Genomic DNA, 19,341 nt, shown 5'->3' on the forward strand with positions numbered 1-19,341 from the left:
ATAACTGTTTTATCCCTACTTCTTTTTAATTTCATGACTAATTATGGCTCTTGCAGTGAATTGTTTAGCTAATATCAGCTGTTGTTCAATATTTGTCTTTTCTCTTGGGAATTTTTACAAAATTATCTTCAGTAGTAGATTTGTATTCTTTCAGACCTTTCTTCTCTTTCTGTCAACTTCTGTTGGCATTTTCAGAAATTGATTATGTTCGCTGCACCTGCTGTTCTGTTCGTCACGCCCACGCTAGCTGGAGATTCGTCTGTAAAAACTTGCATTTGTGGTCACAGAGGTGCCTGTGCTAACTTTCCTATGGTGTAGAAATATACCTAGTTGGATGAATCTTATTGTGGCTAGCTGGTCTAGTGGCTAACGCGACGGGCTGGAGTTTTGAGACTCTATGACCGCGGGTTCAATCCCGGCCGGGGGTATGGTTCTGTTTCTGTCTTACGTTTAGTTATTCCTGCGTAACTGTCTTCCAATTTCGTTTTGTACTCTACTACACTTTTAATTTATTTCTCAGTATTATCATTATTGAAAGAGAAATCCTGATCAACCTCTTCTCTCTTTTACATTATCTCAGTTTGTTCGCTTAATGTCTCCTGCACTTGCTGTAGAGAGGCTGTTTTTTAATTGAATTTTTTGAGGTTGCATTTTCCTTATTTATGTTCTCTATTCTTCCATCAGCTGGTGCTGTTCTTGTCTGCAGGTGTTTAAGCAGAACTGTGCTTATAGTACTATGTACACTCTTCGCACTACTGTGGAGCTTGTCATTTCTCCTTAACATATTAAGTACGTTATTCTTACCTCAGAAAAAGTTCCATATTAATTTCACTCTATTTTTTGGGACAGCTCACATAAAGTGTTTTACTTCATACACTACAAAACAGGCACAGTTCTTTTTTTACCAGGACATGGGAGCGTATTTGAGCTCGCACACGCGCGCGCGCGCGTGTGTGTGTGTGTGTGTGTGTGTGTTTGTTTATTAGTGTGTGTGTGTATGTTTTTGTTAGTGTGCGTATTTGTGTTTGTACTCACCAGTTTGTTACTGGGTCCCATCTCTGGAACATTTACTAGCTCCGAGGGATGTTTCATGCCTGACATCCTCGATGTCCAAGCAACTCAAAGTGAATACGAGATCCGGTCTTGCTGGTTCATCCTCACCTCTATCTCTGGCATTGTCCCTAAAATGTTGTTGCATGAGGTTTCCAGTACCACATACATCATCTTAGCACTCCATGTTTCGGGCCCCCCATGAGGCTCCAGGTTTTCCCAGTCTCCTTGTGATTGAAATCACCCATAACTAGTATAAAAAAAACAATGGTTATAAATGACCATAATTTTTAAAGGGGTGGACCGGTAAGCCAGCGGAAGGCCTCGGTCAAATGACCAAAAGCTCCAAAGGCGGGTCATCATCTGACTAAGACCCGCGTCAGGAAACATTTGTCCTGTTTCCTGACGAACCTTACCTAACCTAACCTAACCCATAACTAGTAACTTTGTGTGTGTGTGTGTGTGTGTGTGTGTGTGTGTGTGTATGTGTGTGTGTGTATGTGTGTGTATACTCACTTTTTTGTACTTACCTATTTGTGTTTGCAGTGTTCGATTCATAGCTCCTGGCCCCATATCTTCACTGATAGCTTCAATGTCCTCTCCCTACACCATGTGCTTTACCGAGCCTCGTCTTAAAACTATGTATGGTTCCTACCTCCACTATGTCACTTTCCAGACTATTTCACTTCCTGGCTTATATAAGTCTTCAACTTCCAATTTGACACCCTGTTTCTGTGTCACGCCTCTGGAACATTGTCTTCGTCCACCATATTAATTCCTCGCAGTATTTTATAGGTTGTTATCCTGTGTCCCCTAACTCTCCAGTGTCGTCAGGCCGATTTTCCTTTAACTTTTTTTCGTAGGACATTCTCCCTAGTTCTGGAACTAATCTTGTTGCAAACCTTAACACTTTCTCTAATTTCTTGACCTGCTTGACTAGTTGTGGGTTCGAAACTGGTGCTTCATACTCCAATATGGACCTGACGTACACGGTGTACAGAGTCTTGAATGATTCCTTACTGATGTATCGGTTTGCCAGGCACCCATATGCTGCCGCAGTTAAATGGTTAAGGTGCGCCTCGGGAGATGTGTGTGTCAAGTCATTGTAATTGCAGGGTTCGAGACTCAGCTCCTGGCCCCGCCTCTTCACTGTGTGTGTGTGTATGTGCCTGTGTGTGTGTGTTTTTGTGTTTGTGTGTGTGTATATGTGTCTGTATGAATGTGTGTGTGTGTGTGTGTGTGTGTGTGTGTGTGTGTGTGTGTGTGCTCACCTAGTTGTGGTTGCTGGGGTTGAGACACAGCTCCTGGCCCCGCCTCTTTACTGGGAGCTACTAGGTCACTCTTCCTGCTCCATTAGCTTTATCATACCTCTTCGTAAAGCTATGTGTAGATCCTGCCTCCACTACATCACTTCCCAAACTATTCCACTTCCTGATTACTCTGTGACTGAAGAAATACTTCCTAACATCCCTGTGATTCATCTGAGTCTTCAACTTCCAACTGTGACCCCTTGTTGCTGTGTCCCATCTCTGGAACATTCTGTCTTTGTCCACCTTGTCGATTCCTCTCAGTATTTTATATGTCGTTATCATGCCCTCCAGTGTCGTTAGGTTGATTTCCCTTAACCTCTCCTAATAAGATATACCCCTTAGCTCCGGGACTAGTCGTGTTGCAAACCTTTGCACTTTCTCTAGTTTCCTTACATACTTGGCTAGGTGTGGGTTTCAAACTGGTGCTGCATAATCCAATATGGGCCTAACATACACAGTGTACAGGGTCCTGAACGATTCCTTATTAAGATGTCCGATTACTGTTGTTAGGTTTGCTAGGCGCCCAAATGCTGCAGCAGTTATTTGGTTGATATGCGCCTCAGATGTGCCCGGTGTTATACTCACCCCAAGATCTTTTTCCTTGAGTGAGATTTGTAGTCTCTGGCCCCCTAGACTGTACTCCATCTGTGGTCTTTGCCCTTCCCCAGTCTTCATGACTTTGCACTTGGTGGGGTTGAACTCCAGGAGCCAGTTGCTGGACCAGGGCTGCAGCCTGTCCAGATCCCTCTGTAGTTCTGCCTGGTCCTCGTCTAATTGGAGTCTTCTCATCAACTTCACATCATCTGCAAACAGGGACACTTCGGTTTCTATTCCTTCTGTCATGTTGTTCACAAATTCCAGAAACAGCACCGGTCCTAGGACTAACCCCTGTGGAACCCCACTCGTCACAGGCGCCCACTCTGACACCTCACCACGTACCATGACTCGCTGTTGTCTTCCTGACAGGTATTCCCTCATCCATTGCAGTGCTTTCCTTGTTATCCCTGCTTCGTCCTCCAGCTTTTGTACTAATCTCTTGTGTGGAAATGTGTCAAATGCCTTTCTGCAGTCCAAGAAAATGCAATCTACCCACCCCTCTCTCTATTGTCTTACTGCTGTCACCCTGTCATAGAACTCCAGTAGGTTTGTAACACAGAATTTCCCGTCCCTGAAACCGTGCTGGCTGTCGTTGATAATCTCATTCCTTTCTAGGTGTTCCACCACCCTTCTCCTGATAATCTTCTCCATGACTTTGCATACTATGCATGCCAGTGACACTGGTCTGTTGTTTAATGCTTCGTGTCTATCTCTTTTTTAAAAAATTGGGACTACATTTGCTGTCTTTCATACCTCAGGTAGTCTCCCTGTTTCGATAGATGCGTTGAATGTTGTTGTTAGGGGTACACAATGTGCCTCTGCTCCATCTCTCAGAACCCATGAAGAGATGTTATCCTACCCCATCGCCTTTGAGGTATCTAGCTCACTCAGCAGACTCTTCACTTCTTTCTCGGTTGTATGTATTGTGTCCAACACTTGATGGTGTACCCAACCTCTCTGTCTATCTGGAGTCTCTGCTGTCTCTTCTGTGAACACTTCTTTGAATATCATGTTGAGTTCCTTACATACTTTGCGGTCGTTTCTTGTGATCTCTCCTTCTTCCTTCCTTAGCTTGATTACCTGGTCCTTGGCTGTTGTTTTCCTCCTGATGTGGCTGTACAACAGCTTCGGGTCAGATTTGGCTTTAGCTGCTATATCATTTTCTTAATATCGTTGGGACTCCCTTCTTACCTGTGTATATTCATTTCTGGCTCTACAACTGCTCTCCTTATTATCTGGGTCCTTTGCCTTCTATACTTCTTCCACTCTCTAGCACACTTGGTTTTGGCTTCTTTGCACCTTTGGGTGAAACAAGGGCTCATCCTTTCTTTCTCTTTATTTCTGTTACCCTTGGGTACAAACATCTCCTCAGCTTCCTTGCATACTGTTGTCACATATCCCATCATCTCGTTTACTGACTTGCCTGCCAGTTCTCTGTCCCACTGAACCCCGTGTAAGAAATTCTTCATGCCTGTGTAGTCGCCTCTGTTGTAGTTTAGCTTCGTTCTTCCTGCCCTTCCTGCTTCCCTCTCTACTATGTATTCGTATACTATGTATTCGAAGCTCAGAACCACATGATCACTGGCCCCGAGGGGTCTCTTATATGTGATCCTGAATGTCTGCACTACTCAATGTGAATACTAGGTCCAGTCTTACTGGTTCATTCACTCCTCTCTCTCTGGTAGTGTCTCTTACGTGTTGGTACATGAGGTTTTCCAGCACCACCTCCATCATCTTAGCCCTCCACGTTTCTGGGCCCCTATGTGGCTCCAGGCTCCAGGTGTGTGCGTGTGTGTGTGATTAATTGCGGAATAGAAATGTATTGTTTAATGGGTGAAGAACAAGTCATAATACTGTGCTTGAAACAAACAAAAATAACCCACACATAAGAGACTGAAACTTACGACGACGTTTCGGTCCGACTCGAGCCTTTAACTAATCACACTAGTTAATGGATTAAGTCGGACCGAAAAGTTGTCAAGAGGTTGAGTCTCCTATGTGCGGGTTATTTGTCTAATGGTTACGAGTTCTCTTTTAAATTGCTATACCACAAATAGTTGTTTTAAATAGCTTTGTATTAAAAATTGAATATTAAGTCTAAATAACAGTGAAAATAATAATAATAATAATAATATAATAATAATATTAATCAGTTACTGCAGATGTTTCCCTGAGTCTTGTGTCATGAGGCCACTGGAAAACCGCGGAATTTTAACATTTACTAGTTATTTGTGATGTGTCGGATATTTGCTGCTTGAGAATTGTTTAGCTTGTTGAGATTCCTAAGAGTTTCCGGTTGTTATCCCTCTTGAAGGTTGTGTAGGGAGTTACAGCGTATTTTAGCATTACTGTGTTCGTTTTTCCTCTCTCTCTCTCTCTCTCTCTCTCTCTCTCTCTCTCTCTCTCAAAATTATTTTCCCCTTGGTTTTCCTTCAGGTTTGATGCCTATCACTTGGGACAACACTCCCACCCCCGCCACGCCAGCCCCGGCACTCGAGGATGACGACCCAGCCATCAAGCAGCTCAACACACTCATTCGTGACGATCTCACTCAAGTAGGACCCAGTGTTTTCCTTGTGAAGTGACTTACGCAAAAACCATTTGTTAGTGCGAATCACAATCCCTCACGTAAACTAAGTCTTTCTAGTGACTGTTTACAGACATATAAACAAGCAACAATGTGTTGACTGAAACAATTCACAACAAACACTCAAATATTATTAAATTAGAGGACATTGTATTCCAGAAATTGCGACTTGCCATTTCTCCAATATTTAGGGTTACATGCAATCGAAATTGTCATATAGACTATTTTTTTTTACAATTTCTGTAAACGGAGAGGATAATGCATTTCATATCTGCAGGGTGGAGGGGCTGTATTAACGACGCGGCCGCCAGTAGAAGAAGAGAAAGACGAGGAAGATGACGATGAAGAAGGGTCAACTAACCTGGAGGTGGACGAGGATGAGAACCAGGACAACAAGGTCTCAGGCAGCTCCTGCTCCATGCAACAGTACGAGATACTTAAGGTAAGTAATGCTTAAGTTTGACAGGCTTCATATACCCGAGTACTCGCTCTCCCCAACAGCTGAGTAACCGTATATACACATGTATATATATATATATATATATATATATATATATATATATATATATATATATATAGATATATATATATATATATATATATCGTGCCGAATAGGCAGAACTTGCAATCTTGGCTTAAATAGCAACGCTCATCTTGCCACATAAGACAAGTGAAAATTTGTGTATGCAATAATTTCGCCAAAATCATTCTGAACCTAACGAAAAAAATGTATTTCACTGTGTTTGTTTAGTATTAAATTACTGTAAACAAATCTAAAATATATTTAGTTGGGTTAGGCTAAAATAAATTGCTCTTGTTATAATAAGGTTAGGTAAGTTTTCTAAGATTCTTTTGGTGCAAAATTAAAATTTTTTACATTAACATCAATGAAAAAAATATATCTTTAAACGTATAAGAGAAATTTTTCGAAAGGACTTAATTTTAAATGACTTCTTGCTAATTGACCAGTTTTACCTATTAGGCACGACATATATATATATATATATATATATATATATATATATATATATATATATATATATATATATATATATATATATATGTATGTATATATATATATATATATATATATATATATATATATATATATATATATATATATATATATATATATATATATATGCAAAACAACCACTCTGAAAGAATAGAGAAATTCCAAGCGCTTTCGTGACTACTCACATTATCAAGGAACTATGAATCACCTGTTTACTGTGATCTTATTGCATATATATATATATATATATATATATATATATATATATATATATATATATATATGTATATATATGTATATATATATATATATATATATATATATATATATATATATATATATATATATATATATATATATATATATATATATATATATATATATCTATATATATATGTATATATATTTCTATATATATATGTATATATATATATATATGTATATATATATGCAATAAGATCATAGTAAACAGGTGATTTCAGAATAAGGAAAACAACCACTGAGAAAGAACAGAGAAAATCCACGCGCTTTCGAGACTACTCGCATTATCAAGGAACTATAAAAGTAATGCATCATATATATATATATATATATATATATATATATATATATATATATATATATATATATATATATATATATATATATATATATATATATTTACAAAGAAAGATCACACTCATCAGGATTCGAAACTACTACTGGGCACCGTCAAGATTCCCAGGCAGCTCTCTAGTCCACTTGCCCACAGAAATGCCACACAGGCTGGGCAGCCTGGTTCACAAGCCATGTTTCTATCCCAGCCTGGGCACGTCAGTGAGCCTCAAGCATGGATTCAAGCTATTTCAGTCTCCTCCTGTATGTTCTGACTTCTCATGCGATCTTTCTTTGTATATACCCGCTTGTTTCTGCAAGCTTGGCTGAAACTCAGATTGTTCGAAAGTCAAAGCAATATTTCCACTAAGAAATAATGTAAATCCAATTAATCTGTTCCAGACACCCAAAAAATATTCACCAAAAACATTCATTTTTTACAGAATAAATTTAGTTTTACATGCAGAAAACAATGAGAAATAAATATAAATATGAAAATATAAACATTACATACCTTTATTGAAGACTCTTGTTGGCTTATGGACGACAGGGAGGAGGGGAGTTTGGAGACAGGACAAGATACTCCTTCAATATGAGGCTAATATCAATTCTGTGGCTTATTTATCTATCACAATTGATCTAATATGGCATAATAAACAATGTTAATATAATAGAAACATGATATAAAATATGTCATTATGTATGTCACGAGTGGTGGTTGTTGTTCTTGGGGTTTATAGGGCCACTGGCTGCATAATCTGTATAATGGTGGTGGCAGCGGTAGTGTTGTCAGTGGCCCTATATACCTCCAATAACATTGGAGGAGTTAGTTTCATGTCCTTTTTCTGTCACTTAATTGCATAACTTACTTGCTACACTGTTAATGCTACACTTTATCGCTGGCTGACGGTATAGCCTTTATTGATTCATGCTGCTTTAGTGTCGTAAAATTCGTAGAATCACTGAAGAAGGCACATTCTCCCCTCTCTCTTCCTCCCCCACATTCGTACTTTGCGGCCAAAACTCAAGGTACTTTTCCAAACTCATGACAAAATTTAGCCAAAAAATGTGACCGAAACTCGAAACGGCCGAAACTCGAGGTTCAACTGTATATATATATATATATATATATATATATATATATATATATATATATATATATATATATATATATATATATATATGTATATGTATGTATGTCGTGCCGAATATGTAAAACTGGTCAATTAGCAAGAACTCATTTAAAATTAAATCCTTTCTAAAATTTTCTCTTATACATTTAAAGATATATTATACATTTAAAGAATAACAGAGCGGCTAAAAGAGGTCAATATATCTGAAATGCGTAGGGAGACACTGGTCAGAGAAATAGCAAGCATCGAACTTAAGCTAAAAGAATCCTTTAGGAGTCAGGAATCGCGGGAAGAACTAAAAGCCATAAATGAAATCGAAAGAAACCCAAAGTATTTCTTCTCCTATGCCAAATCAAAATCGAGAAGAACGTCCAGTATTGGGCCCCTACTTAAACAAGATGGGTCCTACACAGGTGACAGGAAGGAAATGAGTGAGCTACTCAAGTCCCAATATGACTCAGTTTTTAGCAAGCCGCTAACCAGACTGAGAGTCGAAGATCAAAATGAATTTTTTATGAGAGAGACACAAAATTTGATTAACACAAGTCTATACGATGTTATCCTGACGCCAAATAACTTCGAACAGGCGATAAATGACATGCCCATGCACTCTGCCCCAGGGCCAGACTCATGGAACTCTGTGTTCATCAAGAACTGCAAGAAGCCCTTATCACGAGCCTTTTCCATCCTATGGAGAGGGAGCATGGACACGGGGGTCGTCCCACAGTTACTAAAAACAACAGACATAGCCCCACTCCACAAAGGGGGCAGTAAAGCAACAGCAAAGAACTACAGACCAATAGCACTAACATCCCATATCATAAAAATCTTTGAAAGGGTCCTAAGAAGCAAGATCACCACCAATCTAGAAACCCATCAGTTACACAACCCAGGACAACATGGGTTTAGAACAGGTCGCTCCTGTCTGTCTCAACTATTGGATCACTACGACAAGGTCCTAAATGCACTAGAAGACAAAAAGAATGCAGATGTAATATATACAGACTTTACAAAAGCCTTCGACAAGTGTGACCATGGCGTAATAGCGCACAAAATGCGTGCTAAAGGAATAACAGGAAAAGTCGGTCGATGGATCTATAATTTCCTCACTAACAGAACACAGAGAGTAGTCGTCAACAGAGTAAAGTCCGAGGCAGCTACGGTGAAAAGCTCTGTTCCACAAGGCACAGTACTCGCTCCCATCTTGTTCCTCATCCTCATATCCGACATAGACAAGGATGTCAGCCACAGCACCGTGTCTTCCTTTGCAGATGACACCCGAATCTGCATGACAGTGTCTTCCATTGCAGACACTGCAAGGCTCCAGGCGGACATCAACCAAATCTTTCAGTGGGCTGCAGAAAACAATATGAAGTTCAACGATGAGAAATTTCAATTACTCAGATATGGTAAACATGAGGAAATTAAATCTTCATCAGAGTACAAAACAAATTCTGGCCACAAAATAGAGCGAAACACCAACGTCAAAGACCTGGGAGTGATTATGTCGGAGGATCTCACCTTCAAGGACCATAACATTGTATCAATCGCATCTGCTAGAAAAATGACAGGATGGATAATGAGAACCTTCAAAACTAGGGAGGCCAAGCCCATGATGACACTCTTCAGGTCACTTGTTCTATCTAGGCTGGAATATTGCTGCACACTAACAGCACCTTTCAAGGCAGGTGAAATTGCCGACCTAGAAAATGTACAGAGAACTTTCACGGCGCGCATAACGGAGATAAAACACCACAATTACTGGGAGCGCTTGAGGTTCCTAAACCTGTATTCCCTGGAACGCAGGAGAGAGAGATACATGATTATATACACCTGGAAAATCTTAGAGGGACTAGTACCGAACTTGCACACGAAAATCACTCACTACGAAAGCAAAAGACTCGGCAGACGATGCACCATCCCCCCAATGAAAAGCAGGGGTGTCACTAGCACGTTAAGAGACCATACAATAAGTGTCAGGGGCCCGAGACTGTTCAACTGCCTCCCAGCACACATAAGGGGGATTACCAACAGACCCCTGGCAGTCTTCAAGCTGGCACTGGACAAGCACCTAAAGTCAGTTCCTGATCAGCCGGGCTGTGGCTCGTACGTTGGTTTGCGTGCAACCAGCAGCAACAGCCTGGTTGATCAGGTTCTGATCCACCAGGAGGCCTGGTCACAGACCGGGCCGCGGGGGCGTTGACCCCCGGAACTCTCTCCAGGTAAACTCCAGGTTAATGTAAAAAATTTTAATTTTGCTCCAAAAGAATCTTAGAAAACTTACCTAAAATTATTTTACCAAGAACAATTTATTTTAGCCTAACCCAACTAAATATATTTTAGATTTGTTTACAATAATTTAATACTAAAAAAACACAGTGAAATATATTTTTTTCGTTAGGTTCAGAATGATTTTGGCGAAATTATTGCATACACAAATTTTCGCTTGTCCTATATGGCAAGATGAGCGTTGCTATTTAAGCCAAGATCGCAGGTTCTGCCTATTCTGCACGACATATATGTATATATATATATATATATATATATATATATATATATATATATATATATATATATATATATATATATATATATATATATACAGAGAGAGAGAGAGAGAGAGAGTAAAGACAGTAGTTTGTTGAACTATGTATGGGCAGATAAAAGACTAATGGATAAACTTCAGGATGTGCATGTTTATATGGGGGCCACAGATATATGAGATCATTTTTTACTTGTAGCTACAATGAGAGTAATAGGCAGACGAAATCCAAGGAGAATGGAATTAGCAGGTGAAAAAGAGGTGAAGGTTTATAAACTAAAGGAGGTGGCAGTTAGGGTAAGATATAAACAACTACTGGAAGAGAGATGGGTTAATGAGGGTATAGGGAAAGGGGTTGAAGAGGTATGGGTTAGATTTGAGGATGTAGTGTTAGTATTTAGCAGAAGTGTGTGGTTATCGGAAAATGGGCACAGGAGGGAAGTAAAGCGATTGGTGGAATGACGAGGTAAAGAGAGAAAAAGATGGCATTTGAGAGGTATTTTACTTAGTAGATGTGACACAAGAAGGGAGGAGTCTATGAAGAGAAAAGAGAGGTTAAGGGAGTTGTGAAGGAATGTAAAAGAAGAGCTGTGATCAACAAATTTTGCTGAGAATAACAGAAAGTTTTGGAGTGAGATTAATAAGCTGAAAAAGCCTACGGAATGCTTGGACTTGACAGTTAAAGATAAGAGAGGAGAGTTATTAGATGAAGACTTAGAGATAACAGAAAGATGAAGGGAATATTTTGAGGAACTGTTCAATGTTGAAGATAGGGAAGCTGTGGGGAATTAAGGCAATGTGTTTCTTTGGGTTATAGTTGAGTTGGGTTAGTGGTCCCTCGTTTCATCAGTCCGAATCAGAAGCCTGCTTCGAAACTTCAGGGTAACTCAGTCAATGGTGGGGTACTGACCTTATTCCTCACAGTAGGCTGTGTAATTTGTGACAGGCAGCTGATATGGTAATATCTGGACGTGGGGTACCACCTCTACACATGTGTACACTTGAATGCATTCACAATGCTCATGTGGCAGTGTTGTGGGCAGGTGATACCTGAGAAATACCTGTTAAGTTACACAACTGCCTGGGTCAGCAAATGAGACCCTTGCTTGTGGTGATTATGGTGTGTACGACTGTATTCACTGCACAAAGTTCATGTGGAGGGTAGTCGCCTGGGGGTAGTCGCCTGGGGGTAGTCGCCTGGGGGTAGTCGCCTGGGGGTAGTCGCCTGTCTCACTGCTGAAATGAGACTAACTCGCTCTCAGCTCAGCCTGCGCCATAGGCATTCAAACTGGCGGGCGGAGGGTACCTATGGCTTAATTAATGTGTTGGAAGTGTAATACTACAGTAAGCTAACGACTCTCTCTAACTTAGCTTAAATATATGTAGGAGTAATTGTAGTGTATAATTAGCCTAGGAGTACGAGGATACTTCTTATAATTAAGTATATACAGAACTTGACACCTGTCTCTAGACGTCGCCTCTCTCCCCTCTTATGCCCCCATTTCCCCAACTGGGGGGTGGGTGTAACAGATTCTGGAAAATATGGATATTTTCCACACTCGGGAAGGGGATGGGGGTGGGTTGTTTAACATAGTCGAACAAGGTCATGGGCTACCGCGCCTTGCGTGTCTCTGAGTAATTGAAGGTTCCATCTGGGTCTTCTGGTGACTCATGAGGTGCACCCCTCGATAGGCAGTCCTGGGTTGGTGGCCTGGGACAGTTGATAGGGGCCACACAGCGACGTTTCCCCTGTGGTGTATAGAGGGGATGGGGAACATCAAAGGTGCCAGCCTGCCTCCTGTGTTTGAATGATTGGGTCTCTGTGTCAGGGTTATGCTAAGGACGTCTGCGGGCATGCCGACGTGGTATACAATGCCCTAACTCAGTGATTCTCAACCAAGGGTAAATTTACCCCTTGGGGGCAAAAAATTACATGGCAAGGGGTAAATATTTGATGTATCTGATAATTGAATAATTTTTCAATTAAATTTCATTTCGTAAAATGTGTGTTTGTGTGTGTGTGTGTGAGAGAGAGAGAGAGAGAGAGAGAGAGAGAGAGAGAGAGAGAGAGAGAGAGAGAGAGAGAGAGAAAGAAAGAAAGAGAGAATACTAAGAATGTGTGTGTGTGTGTGTGTGTGAATAATAGTCACATGACTAATTCATAATTATTTCGTTTCATAAATTTTTTGTATGGAAGTAAGGGGATAAATGGAGAAATACATCAAGTCGAGGGGTTAATGATAGAGGAAAAGTTGAGAATCCCTGCACTAACTGGTTGTTGATACTCTGCCAGCCCTCTGGTACCCAGTAGGACTGATACATATGGCACAGAGTATCTTATACTGTTCCGTGTGACACTCTCCTGTGGGTATAAGTCTGGGTTAAATCTGGTCTCCTGGCTGACTAACTCCCGCTCTTCAGGAAATCAAAGTCGGCTGAGCTGCGCTCTCTCTGTACTCGTCTCGCCCAATATTTCATGAGTTCAAAGGACTCAAGGTCTCTCTGCCCTTGCAGGGATGTGTAAATACGAGAGATGGCTGTTAGGGGCATGTCTAGTGTGGGATACCTGGACCCATCAATGTTTAACTCCGGCTTGATAGCTGCGTTTAAGCAGACTGTGTCTGCTGGTATGAGGTGTGGGTATTGTCCTGATATGCCCACAGGCTGTAACCTAACCATGGACCGACCAGCTGGTCGCACGGTGATGTCTAGACAGTGGCTGGTAGGTCCCGGTGGAACACTTGCCACAGTGTTACTTCCCTCATGGTCACTTTCCCCACGGTCACTTTCCCTCTCCCTGAGAGGTGGCCCGATTGTCTTACAGCTGTCAGCTGTGCTAGTGGCAGTAGGAGGCTCCTTTTCTGTGCTGATCTAATGCAGAGGACCAAGCTCGGTCACGGTATCTGGTCTGGAGGGCAGGGGAGGAGCCCCACCCACTGGTTGACAGTTGTCAGCTGTGACGTGCCATTTGGGGGCATGCACTGTGGTGAATTCGTCACAAGTAGGCAATTGTATTTCAGGTAATCTTGGTAGTATCTGCGTCGAGGGATATAGCTTGATGGCTTCTGTGAAAGTGCGCTGGAGGTCATCAGCCCTGTGTTATCCCTTTGGCCGAATACCCTTCAGTACCCTTCTGTAGCGATAGGTAACCTCTGATAAGTATTTTTCCCTTTCAGCATATCTATCCTGAACGTCAACCAGTTCATTGCCGTCTCCTGAACCCTTCAGTAAGGCTTCAAGTTCTTGAAATGCGAGGATGTAGGCTCATTGCCTCTCCCCCAAAAGTCTCACATTAGCCTCCATTACAAGGTAATTGACTGGATCAGCCTGAATCAGTGTCTCACAGGCATTTATGAACCTGTTGACGAGGGACTGCTTGCATGGGAGGTTAACCGCCGGCGAATGGCTAGTGTGGTCATGTTGCCTGTTTTACTCCTGAGAGGGTAGTTAAAGTCGACAGGTTTATGACACTGCATAATAAATGTGAGTTAAAAGGCCAAGACAAGGCGATGGACCTCCTTCCAGTCTGGCCGGTAATAGGAGTTGACTGCACTGCCCTAGTGATGTTCCTAACAGATGTGTCCCAGCATTTACCCTCTGGGTCAGGTGCCAAACTCTGGTTTAAACTATCAACACCGGGTGGGTGTTGTGTGTGTATGCAGGGGGGACGGTCGGGGTTTGTTGTGATAACATCAGAAAATGGCGTCGGGTGCGCAGTGTAGTGAGTATTGCGTAAAGTGGCACTGCAGTCCCATTAATGGTGGCTTGCCTGAGGGTTTGTCCCCTGGGTTCAAATTGCCACCATCTTGGAATTACCTACAACGGTCATGGCGCCAGTTTAGTGGACTGTATGTCTGTTACTGGCAACGTAATGTAGGATATGTAATTCCTATGACACAAGGTGCTCAGCTAAGCGTTTGTGTGTATAACAATAAATAGCGAAGGACCAATCATCACATGGCAGTGTTACAGTAGGCATGAGTGTTAACTAGGCCTAGTAGGTTTGTGGGAGCCTAGCTAGCAGTCTACTGGTTCTGTGGACCATAGCTATGCTACTTTCTCTCCGAAGATGACCAGATCTGCGGGAAATTAAGGCAGTGTGTTTTTTGGGTCATAGCTGAGTTGGGTTAGTGGTCCCTTGTTTACCCGTGAGTCCCAATCTGAAGCCTACCGCGATACTTCAGGGTAACTCAGTCAATGAAGTACTGACCTTATTCCTCACAGTAGGCAGTATAATTTGTGACAGGTCGTGGGGTACCACTTCTACACATTGTACACCTGAATGCATTCACAATACTCATGTGGCAGTGTTGGGGGCAGTTGATACCTGAGAAATACCTGTTGAATCACAACTGCCTGGGTCAGCTAATGAGACCCTTGCTTGTGGTGTTCGTGGTGTGTATGACTGTATTCACTGCATAGAGTTTGTGTGGGGGTAGTCGCCTGGGGGTAGTCGCCCGTCTCACTGTTGAAATATGACTAACTCACCCTCGGCCCAGTTTGGGCCATAGGCATTCAAACTGGCAGGCGGAGGGTGCCTGTCGCTTAATGTATGGGATGTATAATACTAAAGTAAGCTAACAACTATCTCTAACTTACGGTAAATATATTTAATAGTAATTGTAGTGAGATTCTGCGGTTACTGCTTAGAATTAAGTATATACAGAGGTGATCCCTGTCTCTAGGCATAGTCTCTCTTCCCTCTTATGCCCCCATTTTCCCAGTTGGGGGGGTTGGATGTAATGGATTCTGGAAAATTCCGATGTTTTTCACAGAAGCTACGATTTTGTGCATTGGGCAGGGAGGTATAACATCTTGGAGGAGTGAGGATGAGCCAGTAGTGGGTGCGAGGGATATGCACGAGACAGTGTGTAGAATGAAAAGAAGTAAAGCAGCTGGGATTGATGGGATAAAGATTAAAATGTTAAGAGCAGGTGCGGATATAGTTTTGGAATGGTTAATGTTTTTATTTAATAAATGTATGAAAGAGGGGAAGGTACCCAGGGATTGGAAGAGAGCATGCATAGTTCCTTTGTATAAAGGCAAAGGACACATAAGAGAGTGTAAAAATTATAGGGTATAAATCCTGTTAAGTATACCTATGGCAGAGTTATTACTGAAAGAATTAAGAGTAAGATTTAGAACAGGATTGCAGATGAGCAAGGAGGCTTTCGAAAAGGTAGGGGGTGTGTTGACCAAGTGTTTACAGTGCAACATATAAGTGAATACTATTTAGAAAAGGGTAAAGGGTTTTTAGTTGCATTTATGAATTTAGTAAAGGCATAAGACAGTGTGGATATGAGGGCAATGTGCAGATGATGCATATATATGGAATAGGTGGTAGGTTGCTGAAAGCAGTGAAGAATTTTTGCGAGGAAAGTGAGGCTCAGGTTCAGGTATGCCTGATGTCACCATGGTTAATATATTTGTAGTTGGGGTTGTAAGGGAAGTGAATGGTTGGGTGTTGGCAAGAAGTTTGGGATTAAAGGATAAAGAATCTAACACAAAGTGTGAGTTATCAGAGTTGATTTTTGCTGATGACACTGTGCTTCTGGGAGAGTCTGAAGAGAATTTGCAGACATCGGTGGGAGAGTTTGGTAGAGTATGTGAAAGAAGGAAATTAAGAGTTAGCATAGGAAAAAGTATGGTGATAAGGAAAAGAAAAAAAATTAGGTAATGATAGATTGCATATCATATTGGAGGCAGTATGGAGGAAGTGAATGTTTTCAGATATCTGGGAGTGGACTTGTCAGCAGATGGGTCTATGAATGATGAGGTGAGTCATAGAACTGATGAGGGGAAAAAGGTGAGTCGTGCATTGAAGAGTCTGTGGAGACAAAGAACGTTTTCTATGGAAGCAAAGAAGGAAATGTATGAGAGTATAGTGGCACCAACTCTCTTATATGGGTGTGAAGCATGGGTGGTGAATGTTACAAGAAGGAGAAGGCTGGAGGCAGTGGAGATGTCGGGTCTGAGGGAACTGTGCAGTGTGAACATAATGCAAAGAATCCATAGTTTGGAGATTAATAAAACGTGTGTGATTACTAAAAGTATTATCCACAGGGCTGAGGAGGTGTTGTTGAGGTGGTTTGGACATTTAGAGAGGGTGGAACGAAATAGAATGACATAGAGAGCACTTAAATCTGTAGTGGAAGGAAGGTGGGGTAGGGATCAGCCTAGGAAAGGTTGGATGGGGTATGTAGAGAAAATTCTCTGGTAAAGGGGATATCTCTCAGCCCCCTTCAACACTCTGAGGGACTTAGCCTTCCTGGAAGGGGTTAATGGAGTCTTACTCATAAACAGACTAATCAAATATATATGTTTATACCAGCATCACGAGTCATGCTATCCTCTCCTTCCTAGAGTTCGTTGCAACTATAAGTGAGAGTTAAACTAGAGTAATTGCGCTTTCCCCTTAGTAGGAAAATTAAGGGAAAAACTGCACCCACTTTATCTACAAATTGGAACTATTAATAATTCTAGTCTATAGCTAGATAGCAAGGAATCTGCCATCTTGTATTGAGTACTGTTGCAATGTTTAGCAAGGGAGAGAAATCAAGCTGAGTTCAGCATATCCTTTGTGGGGACAACGAGAGCAGAGGGTGGTGGGCTCAGATTGCTTCAAGGAACCATTATCCAAGAAGCCATTTTGATCATTTATATGAAACTGATCCTATGGAGCTAATAATTGGTCTGACTGGATTCCCTGGTTTGTGTGTTTTTATTAGTCCATACATGTAAGGTAAAGATAGATTACTGGAAGTAAATTGTTTGACTAATTCATCTTTGCCTTACAGTAGAAGTTTTATTGTTTTATTGAAATTGCTTTTAACTGAAAGGCAAAGATGAATTAGTCAAACAATTTACTTCCACTAATCCATCTTTACCTTACATGTATGGACTAATAAAAACACACAAACCAGGGAATCCAGTCAGATCAATTATTAGCTCCATAGGATCAGTTTCATATAAATTATCCAAATGGCTTGTTGATATTTTGAGCCCTATTGTTGGCAAAATTTCTAACTTTAATGTTAAAAACAACATAGATTTAGTTGATAAATTAAGCTCCTTGACTGACCTAAATGATTTTAACATGGTTAGTTTTGATGTTACTTCCTTGTTGATGTTACTTCCCTGTTGATGATTTATTAAGTTTCTTATCTGAAGAACTCGTTAATTATGATTTACGATTGCCAGTTCCTACTATCATTAAACTTATTAAACTTTGCAGTGTTGATGCAAAATTTATATTTAATGATAAGTTTTACACTCAGAAGTTTGGTATGGCAATGGGAAATCCTCTTTCACCTGTTCTTAGTAACCTATACATGGAATTTTTTGAAACAAGGCTGCTTAACACAATCCTCCCTAATAGAGCTAAATGCTTCAGATATGTTGATGATATTTTGTGTCTTATGCCCAAAAATGTAGATATACAACATTTCCTTGGCAAATTAAATAGGTTAGCCCATTCTATAAATTTTACTGTTGAATTTGAAGAAAATAACTTATTGCCTTTTCTAGATGTTTTAATTATTAAGGGTAATAATGAATTCAAATTTAAAATTTACAGAAAACCTACAAATAACTGTTCCTATGTCCACTATTATTCCTCGCATCAAGATAGAGTTAAACTGTCTGTTTTCTCATCAATGTTTTTGAGAGCTTTACGAATTTGTAGTCCAGAGTTCATAGATGAGGAAATATCCAAAATTTATGAAATAGGTAATCATTTGAAATACCCAAGAAATGTAATTGATAAATCTTTTAAAATTGCTAGAAATACTTTTTACAACCCAAAAAGGGACAACCAGCCTTATTCAAATAAAAATATGTTGGTTCTCCCTTACCCTGAAAACTTGGTTGATATGCCCTCTCTTCTTAAGACTTTTAATATTAAAGGTGTATTCAAAAATCTTGATACAGTAAAAAAACTTTTGATAAAGAATTCCCCCCAAAATGCTGATGGATGTCTCTATAAGATTCCTTGTAAAATTTGCGATAAAGTTTATTACGGTCAAACTGGTAAAAATCTCGAACTAAGATTAAAACAACATAAATATAGCATTAGAACTGGACAAGATTCCAATGCTCTATTTATTCATGTAAGAGATTTTAACCATCCAATTGATTTTCAAAAAGTTGAGAAAGTAGTATCAAGCAAGTCCATGGTCGACAGGAATATAATTGAATCTTGTTTCATAAAAAGCAGTTTAGACAATAATATGAATATTTCCTTTGGTTTATATAAATTAGATCCATTTATAATTAAAAGAATTTGGGAAGAATTTAATAATACATTGGACAAATAATAAAAAAAAAATTTAAATTTCTTTTTTCTTGGGTAGAATAGTTTGTTGGTGGGTTGTGCGAAGGACCTGTCTAGTTCGGCCGGTGGGCCTGCTGTCTCACGTCAGGTGCTTCTTTGTTGTGGGATCTGATAGTGAGGTGTGGGCTACCCCTTTATATACCTTCCTTTGATGCTTTACTTTCATTGTTCCTTGATAATG

At 40.5% G+C, this 19,341-nt stretch overlaps 1 protein-coding gene across 4 annotated transcripts in view; it reads left to right on the forward strand.

Moving 5' to 3' along the window:
• Nucleotides 1–19,341, forward strand: part of LOC128686737 (follistatin-related protein 5) — a gene marked incomplete in the record, with an annotated part of 494,827 nt that overhangs the window by 216,841 nt on the left and 258,645 nt on the right. For all 4 annotated transcript variants that reach the window (XM_053773769.2, XM_070082387.1, XM_070082388.1 and 1 more), the window contains 2 exon segments: nt 5,394–5,512; nt 5,822–5,986. In XM_053773769.2, the coding sequence (XP_053629744.2) occupies nt 5,394–5,512; nt 5,822–5,986 (284 nt within the window).

Source organism: Cherax quadricarinatus, chromosome 7, assembly GCF_038502225.1.
Source record: "Cherax quadricarinatus isolate ZL_2023a chromosome 7, ASM3850222v1, whole genome shotgun sequence".
In the NCBI taxonomy this organism is placed as follows: domain Eukaryota; kingdom Metazoa; phylum Arthropoda; class Malacostraca; order Decapoda; family Parastacidae; genus Cherax; species Cherax quadricarinatus.